We start from the raw sequence: 14298 nt of genomic DNA on the forward strand, positions 1-14298 counted from the left end.
TCAAACACATGTAAATATTAGTCAATAACAGTAGAGCTGAACACTAACTGGGCCAACCTTAGCAGCAACAACCGCTTAAGCCCACTTATCTTTGCAGAATTGTTATAATTTGGTCACATTGGTGGGTTTTGAGAATGAAGCGTCTTTTTAAGGTCATGCCACAGCCTCTCAATTGGAATCAGGTCACGACTTTGACTAGGCCACTCCAAAATCTTCCTTTTGGTTTTCTTCAACCTTTCAGAGGTGGACTTGCTTGTGTGTTTTGGATCATTGTTCTGCTGAAGAACCCAAGTTGGTTTCAGCTTGAGGTCACAAACAGATGGCCGGACATTCTCTTTCAGGATTTTTTGGTAGACAGTAGAATTTATGGTTTCATTTATCACATAGCAAGTCTTCCAGCTTGTGAAGCACCAGAACCAGCCCCAGACCATCACACTACCACCACCATATTTTGTTGTTTGTTTTGTTATGTTGTCCATCCATCCATCCATTTTCTATGCCTGTGCCAGCTGGCAATCACAGGGCACATATAGACAAACAACCATTCACACTCACATTCATACCTATGGACAATTTGGAGTCGCCAATTAACCTAGCATGTTTTTGGAATGTGGGAGGAAACCAAAGTACCCGGAGAACTTACTGTGGTTGGAAGTAGATGATCATGGTTGCATCAACCATTTTTGGAACTAATTGCTTGTGCTTTGCAATTTTGCATTCTTGTTAAACAGTCACTTAAAACTACATTTCACCTGCACCGTAACTGAAACAAGCACTTTCATTCTATGGGGATGTCGTTCTTAGGACTACTTCATTTTCATTCATAAGCAAGCAGGTCTAAAAAGATAACTATGAGTGTACACCATTCTAAGTGAAGTGTCACTGAGTACAATCAAGATCTCTACCCTCGGTGGGGTAGGAAACAGTGATACACACAAACAAGTGTATTTACGGAACACATTTTCTCCCAAATCTATGCCTTGCTATTTCTTTGTAGGATCTTGAGCACTTTCATCCTGGAGAGGAATTATTATAAGGAAAGAGAGTACTTCACCAGACCTTGAGAAAGAGAAAGAGAGAGAAAGAAAAGTGTCTGTGCTCTTTTTATGCCATCTCGATTTGATCTGCACACACACACACAGACACAGACACAGACAAAATAACAAAAAAATTACGTTTGGCTCTCGTTGAATTACTCCACTCAGAAAGAGAGGACCCTTTGTTGGCATCCTCCGGGGCCAGCCCTTGAAAGGCTCTTATTGTGCGGTCAGTATGATGATATATGCAAGTGGATTTGATGAATTCAATAAAACGTGGGCTGGAGCCGTCATGTGACAAGAAAGCTAGCTTGCTGCCGTTTGGAGTCGCCACTTTGTTGCATTGCTGAGTTTTCTTGTTGCCCTCAGTCTCGTCTTGGATAAAATTGGTCTCTTTACTAACATGCCATTAAGTAAAAACTGGAAACACCCATTCACTTTTTTTCCATTGTTTTTGATGGTCAACGTTGACTTATGCATATATTGTAATAAAATGAACACCCATGCTAATGTTAGCCTAGCCTTTTCTTGCAGTGTTATACAGGAGGTCCTCCGTTTACGACATTTGGTGTTAGGATGTTGATATATAAGATAAGATAAGATAAGATAAGATATACCTTTATTCGTCCCTCAGTGGGGAAATTTGCAATTACAATAAATTACAATACCAAAAAATACATAAAACTTAGCTTTGGTGTAAGCTATTTGTTTCATAAATTCAAACAAGAACTTATGTGTACGCATCAGAAGAAAATGTAGTTTTGTGGAAAAACAATGTTGACTTAATTGCTTCCAGTTAACTGTTAACAGACTTCTGATTTCAGTACCTCAAAGAAAAGGAAAGTGAAAAGTGAACTGAAATTAGACATCTTTCTGGTGAAAGACGAGAAACGCCAACTTACTATACACCGGCCATATGCTTGGCCTAAGCTGTTTAACTGTCTCCATTGTCAAGGAAAAGATGGTATTCTTGAACATGTGAAAGGATCGGCTCCTATGAAATGTAGCAGCGATAACTAAGCTGCATAGTGGTTTCATTCATGAGATGGGAAGATTGCGAGTGCTTTAGTTGGAAGACCAGAATTTCTCTTTCCTCTTCTCATTAAGCCTGTCTCTCTCAGCAGTGCCTCTTTCAGTGTGCACGACACCCAGGAAATAAAATTGTTTTCTTAAAGTTGTTTTCTTTTTGAATTACTGTTTTATTTCTTAGTGACTTAAACAGGACCCATTTTGCTTTTTCCACTTTTCTAACCTATAAATGTTGCTGGAATGTTGTATTCTCGTGTTAACGATGCCAAAGTTCAGATAATGAGGTTTGGGCATTTGAAAGTGATTCCTGAAAGAAATTTGGGATGGTTTCTCCGGGTACTCCGGTTTCCTCCCACATTCCAAAAACATGCTAGGTTAATTGGCGACTCCAAATTGTCCATAGGTATGAATGTGAGTGTGAATGGTTGTTTGTCTATATGTGCCCTGTGATTGGCTGGCGACCAGTCCAGGGTGTAGAAGACAGCTGGGATAGGCTCCAGCACCCCCGCGACCCTTGTGAGGATAAACGGTAGAAAATGAATTAATGAATGAATGAATTTGGGATGGCTCAAAATGCTCTGTTTCAAAAGGTGTGGTAAAACGACCCCTTTGTGATGTCACAAAGGGGCGGACTTCCTTATATGGTTCATAGTTAGGAAGCACTTTGGGCGTGTGACCAATCACAGTGAAGTGGGCATGGCCGGGGGTGGGGCATGGGTGGAATATATTAAAACAGACTGGAAACACAAATCAAAGTAAATACAGCTGAGTAGGTGCAGACTCTGGAAAGTCTAAAATGTTTTCTGTGCGTTATTGTGTGTAGCTGCTCTATAGGAGACCATAACTCAATACTAAGGGGCGAACAATTTAGGTATAAGCTGCACAAAAAAATTGACTCACAATGCGTTTATGAACAGAACTTGTGTATGTAGATTTTTTTTCTTTAATGCAGCACACCGTCAAAACAACGCTTCCATTTCTCTCCACAGCCTTTCTCATTATTTCAAGGCGTCATTTGCAAATCTCTTGAAAGCCCTCAGCGTGATGGACAAGACCATAAAGGCGAGCAATAAAGCTAAGACGAATGTTATATCTTAGCGCTGATAGAGGCAATTAAGTCCATCATAAGCAAGATCGGGGGGGAACAGTCTCCTCGGGGGAGTCGCTCACTTGCTTGCTTTAACATGATCAGCAGCTAAATGCTGTATTTTATTTCTCCTCTCTCTTAACTTGGAGCAGATTACAAATGGAGCTCATGTGTTTAATTTAGTTTTTTTTTTTTTTTTTGCTGCCCTGCCCTTTTCATGTGTGCTCCAATTCATTTGGCTTGAAAAGATTTCACTTCACTCCCTGCCTGTTGAGGTTTTAAAGGTAATGAAGACCATATTTCATCTGCATGGCTGGTGGGTGTGGCCTAGAGCTGCTCTGCTATAGGAAAATAAACATTATGTTTTCTTTATCTGGCAGGGATCAATGTGTGTATTATTGGATAGGTCACGTTACACAAACATGAGATTTATAATATATGCATGCTCACAGTGAACATACATACATATACATATACATACAGTGGTCATGAAGTGCACATATATAGAGGTGAATACAATGCAGTAGTCGCTATATACATGCATACACACAAAGGCAATCCATATCTGCTGTGCAGTGCACCATCCCCCATGCTCTCTGCTTTGCTTATGCATGTGTGTGTGTGTGTGTGTGTGTGTTATCCAGCTAGTCACTGAATGCTCTAATGACCACAGTCCTGACACAGGTATTTTGACTGCTGTCTCTTTGCATGTTTAATCCATGAAAGACGATCATGTCCCGGTATATTTTGCTCTAAAATAACCCACTCACTTTGTAGCAATAAATGCCCTCCCTCACACAAGGGCCAGGTGGCTTTTACATTACATGCGTTTGCTTAGAAATCCATTGGCTATTAAATGAGGCACAGCTGCCCGCTCTAATGAAAGCCAGTAAAAGAGCTGGATCAACAATTCTGATCATTTGGATTGACACTCAAAACTGAGCCTTTTAGAATTGAATAATTATGTTAAATAGCAATTCATACGGTTACGACTTTATTTTAATATATTTGAAATACTATGTATTATTAAATGAAGGCACATCATTTAAATTATTATTACAGTAACACCTCTCTTACATATGTAATTTATTATTTAACGAATACATGCATTGGATAATTTATAAAATAATTATTTTTTTGAAAAATAATGAAAAAAATATTTTATGTATCATATAAACTTTTTTTTATTTTGCCACTATCCACAATCATGTTTCTTTACATTATCTGTGCATTATAATGAAAGAAAAAGAGTTAGCATGAGCTAGCTAACAATGCCTGTCATTGGGACTTACCTATTTTGACGATTAAGCCCTCTACAAACACCTCTAACAACATTGTATGCTGTGATAACGCAAGATAACAAGTACTTTCATGATAATATTTATTACTTATAGTATCTGCAATTTTAGGATTTAAACTTACTTACTAGCCCATATAGCTAATGCTACTTCCGTCAACAACAGCAGCATAGAAACTGTGACTTACAATGGGCATTCTTATTGGGATGGCTGTATCTTCCAGCACAAGACGTGTGCTCCAGTTTTCTGGTGAAAAATTCTGACAGCAAACGAGCATCTTATTGAATCTTGAGTCTGATATCCACTCACTCTGTGAGTGATGCTAACACTAGCGGCTAGTGAGGTGCCATGTTACACCAAATAAATATCATTTTTCATGTTAGCTGCTACAACAACAATATCACAGTAGCTTGGTTAATATAAACATCCATTATTTAAATGCAACATTGTTGGTGTTTTTAGGGCTTAAGCGTCAAAAGTACCTCCTATGACATGCATTGTTAGCTAGCTTATACTAACTTGTTTTCTCTCAGTAGAGCCGACAGAAAATGGAAAGAAATATGTGTTAATGTATCACATAACGATTGTGAATGATAAAAAGTGCAATTCTCCTTTAAGTAATTCTATTTTAATGCATTTAATTTGGTATTATCATTAGAATTTGGCACTAGCTAGCAGCTGATGTGAAATTAACTACATGAAATGAAAGTGTCACAGCATGTTTTGTCACCCCAAAATCAACTTAGCTCAACTTTAACGCAACAAATATGAAAGAAACACAATACAAAATCAGAAAATCAAAGGTGCAACCATCATGTCTCCCAATGTCTTTTACTTTTATTGTCTATTTGTGTTGTAGCCTCCAAAGTGTGGTGCACTTCCTGCATCACGCTGACATTGGTTTGGCTTTACGCAAACACACCGCTATTTATAGCATATCTCCCATTTTATTATTTCTCTCCCTCCCGTCACATGTATTTGCATTGGCGCTATGCAAACAAGCGGCTGGTTGGTGTCCAGTGTTCAGGACCTTGCTTGTCCTGAGTTCAAAATATCTTTATGCCATCTTTTTCACCATGCATACATGCATTCATTCATCTCTCCATTCCTCTGTCTGTTTTCTTCCGCTCCATTGTGTTACTACAGTTTCCAACGCAATGATTAATGAACTCTTAAGCCCCAGGAAGGCAAACACTTCATTTTATGCCATACATCAACTGTACGCTTCACACCAAGCACATCATGACGACACAATACAGACCACAATAGATTTTCTTTTTTATATATATATTAAAAATAACTTTGTGTGAGGTCAGTAGGGCTACATGCACCAGCATGAAAAGAGAAGAGCTTGAAAGCAAATGTTTTAAACATATTTTTTTTATTATTATTATTATTTTGCATTATTACTATTATATTTAACCACGTCTGTAGACTGCCGAATATATTAGAAACAGCTCTTGCTGATTATAAATTTTGGAAGTTAATGTTGTGAAGGCAGACTTGTTGATATGTGCCAATTTTTATTAGTAACATACTGGAATATTATGAAAAAAATATATATATTTTTTCGATATTTTGCTAATCTTGGCTCAGTTTTTCTGCCTCCCCCTCCAGCTAAACTACTGGCCTACTAGAGCATGCAGACGTAAGAGAATAAGTCAAACATTGCCCACATTGACGTCAGACTATTAAACTCAATTTAGCAATGGGTAAACATGTCTAACTGGCAAGTATGTGCAGCTCTTATTCTGTGCAGAGATCCCTACTGTATCTGTGCTGTAACATAATTACAGTCCACTTAGCCCAAATGAGCGCTTTGTGACCACAAAGAGGCAGGAATATTTTTACCATGCCCCTCAATGTAGATATTGTCTGTTATTTTGCCCTCAGCGACTTCACTTTGCTCTTTATAATTATTTTCTACTTTTCCAGCTCCAATGTGCAGGTGTGAAAATAACCCATTCAAAGACACCGTCAGTTCCATCGTGACACGTGAAGTTGTCATTTTATTTCAAGAGCTACAAAAGAAACCATTTTCTTGTATATTTTTTTTTTGTGATGATTGTTCCACCCATAAACTAACCATCAGAATGAAAGCATTGGGATTCAAGTAACACTTCCATCAGAGAACCAATGATAACATGGAAATGGAATTGGCACTTTAATTTGAATAATGTTGCAAGCAGCACAGAAACTTGTTTGTTGCTTTACAGGATTTTTAAAAAAACACATTTTTATGTATGTTATGGCCATTTATGTACAACCAGGATGGGGAGCTTTCATCACTACTATGTTATTTATATTCAGCGGTACCTTGGTTTTTATTACTAATTTGTTGCAAAAGGTTAGCCGAAAACCACAGCACATTATTTCCCCTAGGAAATAATGTAATTGCGATCCATAATCTGTGCCAGACTCGCAAAATATATAAAAAAAATACTTTTTTAATAGACAATAATGGTAGTTTTACGTCCATAAAATAATGTGAAATAATTATAAATGAAAATAAATTTTACATTTATTGATGACACTAGATTAGGACAGGAAGGAGGGGGTCTAACCGCAACGTCTTCCATCGTTTGTGATCTCTTCTATTGATAACAGCGTTACCCTTTCGCAACATTAGATCTTTAATTCCTGTGCCAGGATGGAACTTGTTGATGCAGCTAACAGACTCATTTGAGTTTACCAAATTAATGTACTAACTAAATTTTGTGAGATTTGAATAAATAGTCAATGTTGACGGTCCACATCTCTTTTAACACCACAAGAGTCCATAAATCCATTCATCCAGCCATTTTCTATACCGATGATCCACATTAGGCTCATAATGATATGCTAGAGCCTATCACAGCTGACTTTGGGCAAGAGAAAAAAAGTAATGAATGGATGGTTGGTTATTGTGCCTTGTCCGGAAATACATTTCTTTGATTGGCTGTAATGGCCTTCTATTTTGGGAGGTTAAAGCGCCATCTCTTGGCTTGGACGTGCACTTGAACGCCTGCAAATGTGTTTTCCTGTTGGCAATGATTTGGAAAAATTATATATATAATATATAAGCATATCTATTTCTAACAGGTGTTGTTTCATTAATTTTGAAAGCAAGTTATTGTCCAAAAACTGGTCTTGAAAAAGAGGTGTGTCACAGAGTGTTATCGAGCAGCACACCAGGATTCAAAGACTCGGTATCCGGTTGGAGCATCTTGTTGAGTTTTTGGGAAAATTGAGAGCTAGTGGCTGGTGAGGCGTCGTGTTAGTCCTATATAAATATATTTTTTTGTGTTAGCTGCTACAATAACAATATAGCTGTAACTTGGTTGATATACGTAGATGTACGTTATGTAAATAGAACCGTTTTTTTGGAGTTTTTTTGTGAGTTTTTTCTATTTAGCATTAAAATAAGTACTTCCCATGACATCCATTGTTAACTAGCTCATATTAACACGTTTTCTGGTGTCATCATGCACAGAAAAGGGAAAGAAATATGTGTTCATGTTTCACATAAGGATGGGCAAAATTACCCCACAATTGTAGTTGCCCTTTAACTGAAGTGAGTGAGGCCTGCAATTCTTTGGATGTTGTTGTGGGGTCTTTTGTGACCTCTTTGATGAGTCTTTGCTGTGTTTAGGGGGTCATTTTGGTTGACCGGCCACTGCTGGGAAGGTTCACCGCTGTTTCATGTTTTCACCATTTGTGGTTAATGGCTCTTTTTGTCTTTAATTGACACAAGACAAACTTACACAGAAAAACAAGACATTGAAAACACACAAAAAAACTAATAAACTGGGAGGTGGAAACAAGAGCATGCATGGATAATATAACCAGGAGACAAGGAAACAACTAAATAAGATGCAATGGGCTGCATCGACACACAGGTAGCAATAGCCAAAGGTAAAGCAATGGACCGATGCCCATGCTGTGCCTCTGGGTTTTAAAGCACCAAAAATGACTGATTAGGTGAAATTCTGCTCTGCTGATCCACCTACTGAAACTAAACACAATGCAACAACAGCAGGTAATACGGTAAAAACAGAAATGAACTAAACTAAACATGTCATGCAAAACATGACAAGGTCATCATACTCAAGGTTGTGTTATGTTTGGGTGAAAACGGTACATTGTTTTGGAGTTAGTAGCCTATATATGCAGTAGAGTCTACACAACTGGTTGTTATAAACGTAGACACAAACCTTTCCTGTTTTTTGACACCGTATAGTAGCATCTGTATTTCATCTAAAGTCTTCACACTGTCTACTGTCATGACTGTCAGACAGTGAAGGCATCTGGTTGAATGTTTGTGCGTATGTCTGTTTCAAACTGCGGCCTCTGGCAGTGACCCCGGTGTTAATCGCACAAGAGCCAAATAAACCACAGACTTGGTTGGCGCTTTTGCACCGCAAAATACTCTCCCCGCTCATGTATTCAGAGTCTCATCTCACTCAGTGTTTTACGCACCTAAACACTCACCCACTCGCTCAGTTTTTTTTTTTTCTTCATTCAGCTGAGGGGTACACCTCCGACTTCTTTGTCTAACCTCAAACCGTCACCTTCCATCTAGCATAAGTCTCGCCGTTAGCGTTTGATTCTCTGAATCAGCAAGGTTGACCTACCGTGATGAGTATGGCAAAAGAGTAAAAAAAAAACAAAAAAAAAAACTCAGTCAGGCTGCTCACACATTTTGGTGTTAGCCTTTTCAGCGTGGGTAACTTGGCTGGTTGGTTTGCTTTAATGGAAGCTGCTACTACCCAGTCCAGCTTGCTTGTTATTATTCATGAAATGGTACAGTGGTTAATTGCATTGCAAGGGTCAAGTTGAGCTAAACCTGGTACCGAGCTATGGGAACTTGAACGTTAGCTTCCTTTGACCACAGTATATTTTATGGCTCTGTTCCACTTTGTGCTTTTCCATTGGCTAAAGCAGGTACTACTAGGTTCTATGCTCATTGGTCTAACAGATTCATCATTGTAGAATTTCACCCTTTGCTTTACCAGCCCTCAGTCTCCTCTTGGATAAATATGTTGTCGTTATTAGAAGAAGAAAAACTGACCTCCCCAAACCAAGGGCTAAGTCGAGCTTGATCTGGTACTATGCCATGGCAACTTGGTACAGGTATGACTAGTATTGCGTCTCTACAGTATGACTGACAGTTGCCCATCCATCCATCCATCCATTTTCTGTACCGCTTATCCTCATGAGGATCGCGGGCATGCTGGAGCCTATCCCAGCTGTCTTCGGGCGAGAGGCGAGGTACACAATCTGGACTGGTCACCAGCCAATCACAGGGCACATATAGACAAACAACCATTCACACTCACATTCATACCTATTGACTGACAGTTGTCCATCTATCTAATTCAGCTGGGATAGGCTGCAGAGATTTAGGCCATATTTATTGGTATTGGTGGTATTGTGATGCATCTGTGTCATGGAATCGGAAGACATTTGTAATACTTCAGCTGACTTCGGGTGAGAGGCGGGGTACTGGTCGCCAGCCAATCACAGGGCACATATAGACAAACAGCCATTCACACTCACATTCATACCTATGGACAATTTGGAGTCAACCAAACCGGAGTACCCGGAAAAAAACCCACACATGCACAGGGAGAATACCAGCCAATCACAGGGCACATATAGACAAACAACCATTCACACTCACATTGACTGACAGTTGGGATAGGCTGCAGAGATTTAGGCCATATTTATTGGTATTGGTGGTAGACATTTGTAACACCTGGGGTATGCTCCAGCTCACTTAATCTTTAATGTTCAAAATTTCGGACTGTTTCAAACTAATTTTGATGCAAGCTGTCAATCAGAATTAATATTATTCTGTCATAATAACACCTATATTGTGTTTTAATGCTTTTTAGATTCATGTTTGGTGGTAATTTTTAATGCAATGTGTATCCGGTGCGATCTTCAACATGGGACCACAATTGATTTTAAACGTGACAATAAGATGCTTGAGGCAACCGGTGTCATGTTTGTGGGAATGCTTCATCTCATCCCTGCTGTCAATGCATGCTTGGAAAATGAAAATGAAGTGAGAAAACAGTCTGTAAAAGGAGTTAAATGGTCCGCGGCTGAGAGAGACTGTTTGCTTATCACCCTGTTATGCATTTGTCACCTTGTAACTGGCATGGAATCGCAGCTCACACATACACACATACACACACACACACAAGGTTTGAAGCTGGAGGCAAGCTGAGAGGGAAAGTGTGACTTACAGCAGCTTTGACAAGGCCTAATTATGCATGTCTCTAATGAACTGTAATTACTGACATGCACCAGAGCGTGGAGGTCTCTAAGCCAAGGACTTGTAGTCATTAGGCTGCTGTGTTCTATTGTCTCTCCGCTGACTGACTGGGGAGCTGTTTGCCATCCCTGTTGGGACACGTCAGGCTCACCACATCTAATTGTTTCCTCATTTCTCCCCCACCCCTACCCCTACCCCCCACCCCCACCCTTGCTGCAGTTTGATGGTGACAACATGTACATGAATGAAAACAACCATGAGTTCCTCCCACCCAACCAGGTGAGTTACAGTATTTTTCCATCACTTCTCTCATTTCTTTTTCTTCACCGATATTGCCAGGTCCGGTCTTTACTCACATTTGTTGGAATGCGTGAATATTTGTACTGAATAATGACACCTACCTAATTTATATGCATAGAGTAGTAAGCTAGACACAAAATTTGGTACACCAGCACATGTTAATTAGATATACAAGTGTTCCAGACTCTGTGGTTGCTCCACAGTACTGCGTGCTTCCATTTTTAGAAGATACAAGCCTTCCTATTACAGTAGCTCCATTCAGGCTGCCTCTGTCCAACCTGTTTTGGTTTTCTCTATACCAGACTTTAGATTTAGTTTAAACTGCAATTTCACTTCCACTACGTTGTACGTACTGTATTTGAACTTTTCAGACTTATGTATATGTTGGAATGTTGGAATTTGTTCTACATGATGTTATTCATAAGGCCGGTGTTTTTTTTTTTAATGAATCCTTGTATTAATTTTGAAGCCACACTTATGGAAGTACCACAACTTTAAGAGATTTATACCCGATGGTACAACTTTAGGATGTTCGAATATATTTTGGGTGTCCAGTGGTAATTCGTCCAAGAGGAGATGAATTTTGATACATAACCTTGATAATTGTGGAGTGCATTCATCCATCCATGGAGGTTTGCGGGTGCTGGAGCCTATCCCAGCTGTCTTTGGGCGAGAGGCGGGGTACACCCTGGACTGGTCGCCAGCCAATCACAGGGCACATATAGACAAACAACCATTCACACTCACATTCATACCTATGGACAATTTGGAGTCGCCAAATTACCGTAGCATGTTTTTGGAATGTGGGAAAACCCATGCATGCACAGGAAAAACATGCAAACAACTATAGACTGCATGGTGGTCGAGCGGTTACCGCGCAGGTATCACAGCTAGGAGACCAGGGTTCAATTCCACCCTCGGGCATCTCTGTGTGGAGTTTGCGTGTTCTCCCTGTGCATGCGTGGGTTTTCTCCGGGTACTCCGGTTTCCTCCCACATTCCAAAAACATGCTAGGTTAATTGGCGACTCCAAATTGTCCATAGGTATGAATGTGAGTGTGAATGGTTGTTTGTCTATATGTGCCCTGTGATTGGCTGGCTGAATGTACCCTGCCTTTCGCCGGAAGACAGCTGGGATAGGCTCCAGCACCCTCTGCGACCCTTGTGAGGATAAGTAGTAGAAAATGAATGAATGAATAAACGTACTATAATGCCCTAATGGGATCATAAAATGTATCTGCATTATTTGTTCCATCACAACTCTATATACTATACATTTGTTATTGTGGTTAATATGTATTATTTTCATGTAATTATTGTGCTATTGTACTGTGCTCTGCATGCACCAATGCAACTTCCTTGCCTTTACACATTCCTGTTCATTCTTTGTCCTTTGCAGTCAGATTTAATGGTGCAGGTGTTGAGTAGAACCTTAACCAGCTAGTTTTAATAACCATCAAGCAACCTCCTACTTTGTAACTTTCAAATTTACTTTATTTGAAATCATCAAAAGCCAAGCATAAAACACTACCTAAGTTTTGATTGCTTCTGGCCTTATTGCAGAGGATTTATAACGTTAGAATCGAGGTGATTTGCAGGCTCTCCTCTGCGTCGCATGGCTGCTCTGCTCTGCAGCACAGCTGGTCTTAAACAACTGGGAGAGCATATGGTTGTATTTGGGCAGAAAGATTTGTAGAGTTTGGGAATAAGCCCATCTGACATACATGGGGGAGCCGGGAATTTGTCTCTGTCAATTGTAATTATCAGAGCCGAGCCACGGGCTACAGTAGTTTTATGTTTTTGTTGAATTAGCTTTTTTTTTTTTTTGCTTAATTTCTTAATGTGCTGCTTTATTAAAGCATGGCTTGGAGCCCAGAATGAGACAAGAGAGCTGCTTGTGTGGCTTTTTGTGCATGATTTATAAAGTCAATTTAGACATCCCTGGCAATAAATATGGATGTCAGAATGTGATTTTTTTTTTTTTAGCGCTGTTATCCGACACATTTCCCTTGGCTGTCAAAGAACTCTTTAGGTGCAGTGCTTTTATCATCCATTTGGATTCAGGGTGCATACTTTTACTGCACTTGTGACTGACTGATTACAAGATGTGCTGATGTGCAACTGTTAATGCCGGCGAACAGATAACACATTGCAAGTGCGGCAGAGATGACTGACAGAGGAGAAAGGTGGGGTTCACAAAGCGAGACCACTGATGGGATGATAAAGGATCTTGCTTTGCTCTCTGTTTATTCTCTGTTTCTTCTCCAAATGACCTCAAATTTTTACTTGTGTCCAGATCTATTTCTTCTATTTATGCTTTTTTGTGGCTAGTAGAGAACATTAGCTGGACCACAATCACAATTATCTAACAAAAGACAATTTTACAAATGCAGTGAACACAAACTCTTGCAGGTTGCCGATTTTATTTAGAATAAATGATCCGACAACTGCTACACTAAAATTTTCTCCCCTACTCTTGAACCTTTGCACCCAAAAGAGTGAACATTTAAAAAAAAAAACATTTTTCTGAAAAATAAACCCCCTTATGTTGTATGGAGGCTACACGGTGTGCGAGTGGTTAGCACTCAGGCCTCACAGCTCGGAGACCAGTGTTCAATTCCACCCTCCCACATTTCAAAAACATGCTTGGTTGAATGGTTGTTTGTCTATATGTGCCCTGTGATTGGCTGGCGACCAGTCCAGGGTGTACCCCGCCTCTCGCCCGAAGACAGCTGGGATAGGCTCCAGCATAACCGCAACCCTTGTGAGGATAAGCGGTAGAAAATGAATGAATGAATGAATGAAGTTCTCATAAAATGTGTTTTTATTATAAACATTGGATACTTGTATATAAGTTATTTATAATACTTAAATAAAAATAAATGCTAAATAAAAAAAACCTAAAATGATTTAGTATTTAAAGGGGACATATTATGCATTTTCCACTTTTCTGACCTATAAATGCTGTTAGAATTAGCAGAAAGTGGCTTTCTGTTGATTTTTTTCAGACAATGACTGGGTCGGGCTGCACGGCGGCCGAGTGGTTAGTGTGCAGACCTCACAGAGAGAGCCGGGTTCAATTCCACCATCGGCCATCTCTGTGTGGAGTTTGCATGTTCTCCCTGTGCATGCGTGGGTTTTCTCCGGGTACTCCGGTTTCCTCCCACATTCCAAAAAACATGCTAGGTTAATTGGAGACTCCAAATTGTCCATAGGTATGAATGTGAGTGTGAATGGTTGTTTGTCTATATGTGCCCTGTGATTGGCTCGGCCACCAGTCCAGGGT

The 14298-nt window shown here is 39.7% G+C and overlaps 1 protein-coding gene across 2 annotated transcripts in view; it reads left to right on the plus strand.

Moving 5' to 3' along the window:
* Positions 1-14298, plus strand: part of tox2 (TOX high mobility group box family member 2) — a 118504-nt gene that overhangs the window by 42922 nt on the left and 61284 nt on the right. For both annotated transcript variants that reach the window (XM_058055116.1, XM_058055117.1), the window contains exon 3: positions 10933-10992. In XM_058055116.1, coding sequence (XP_057911099.1) covers positions 10933-10992 — 60 coding nt within the window. The remainder of the gene's footprint in view (positions 1-10932; positions 10993-14298) is intronic.

This window comes from Doryrhamphus excisus, chromosome 18, assembly GCF_030265055.1.
Source record: "Doryrhamphus excisus isolate RoL2022-K1 chromosome 18, RoL_Dexc_1.0, whole genome shotgun sequence".
NCBI lineage: Eukaryota > Metazoa > Chordata > Actinopteri > Syngnathiformes > Syngnathidae > Doryrhamphus > Doryrhamphus excisus.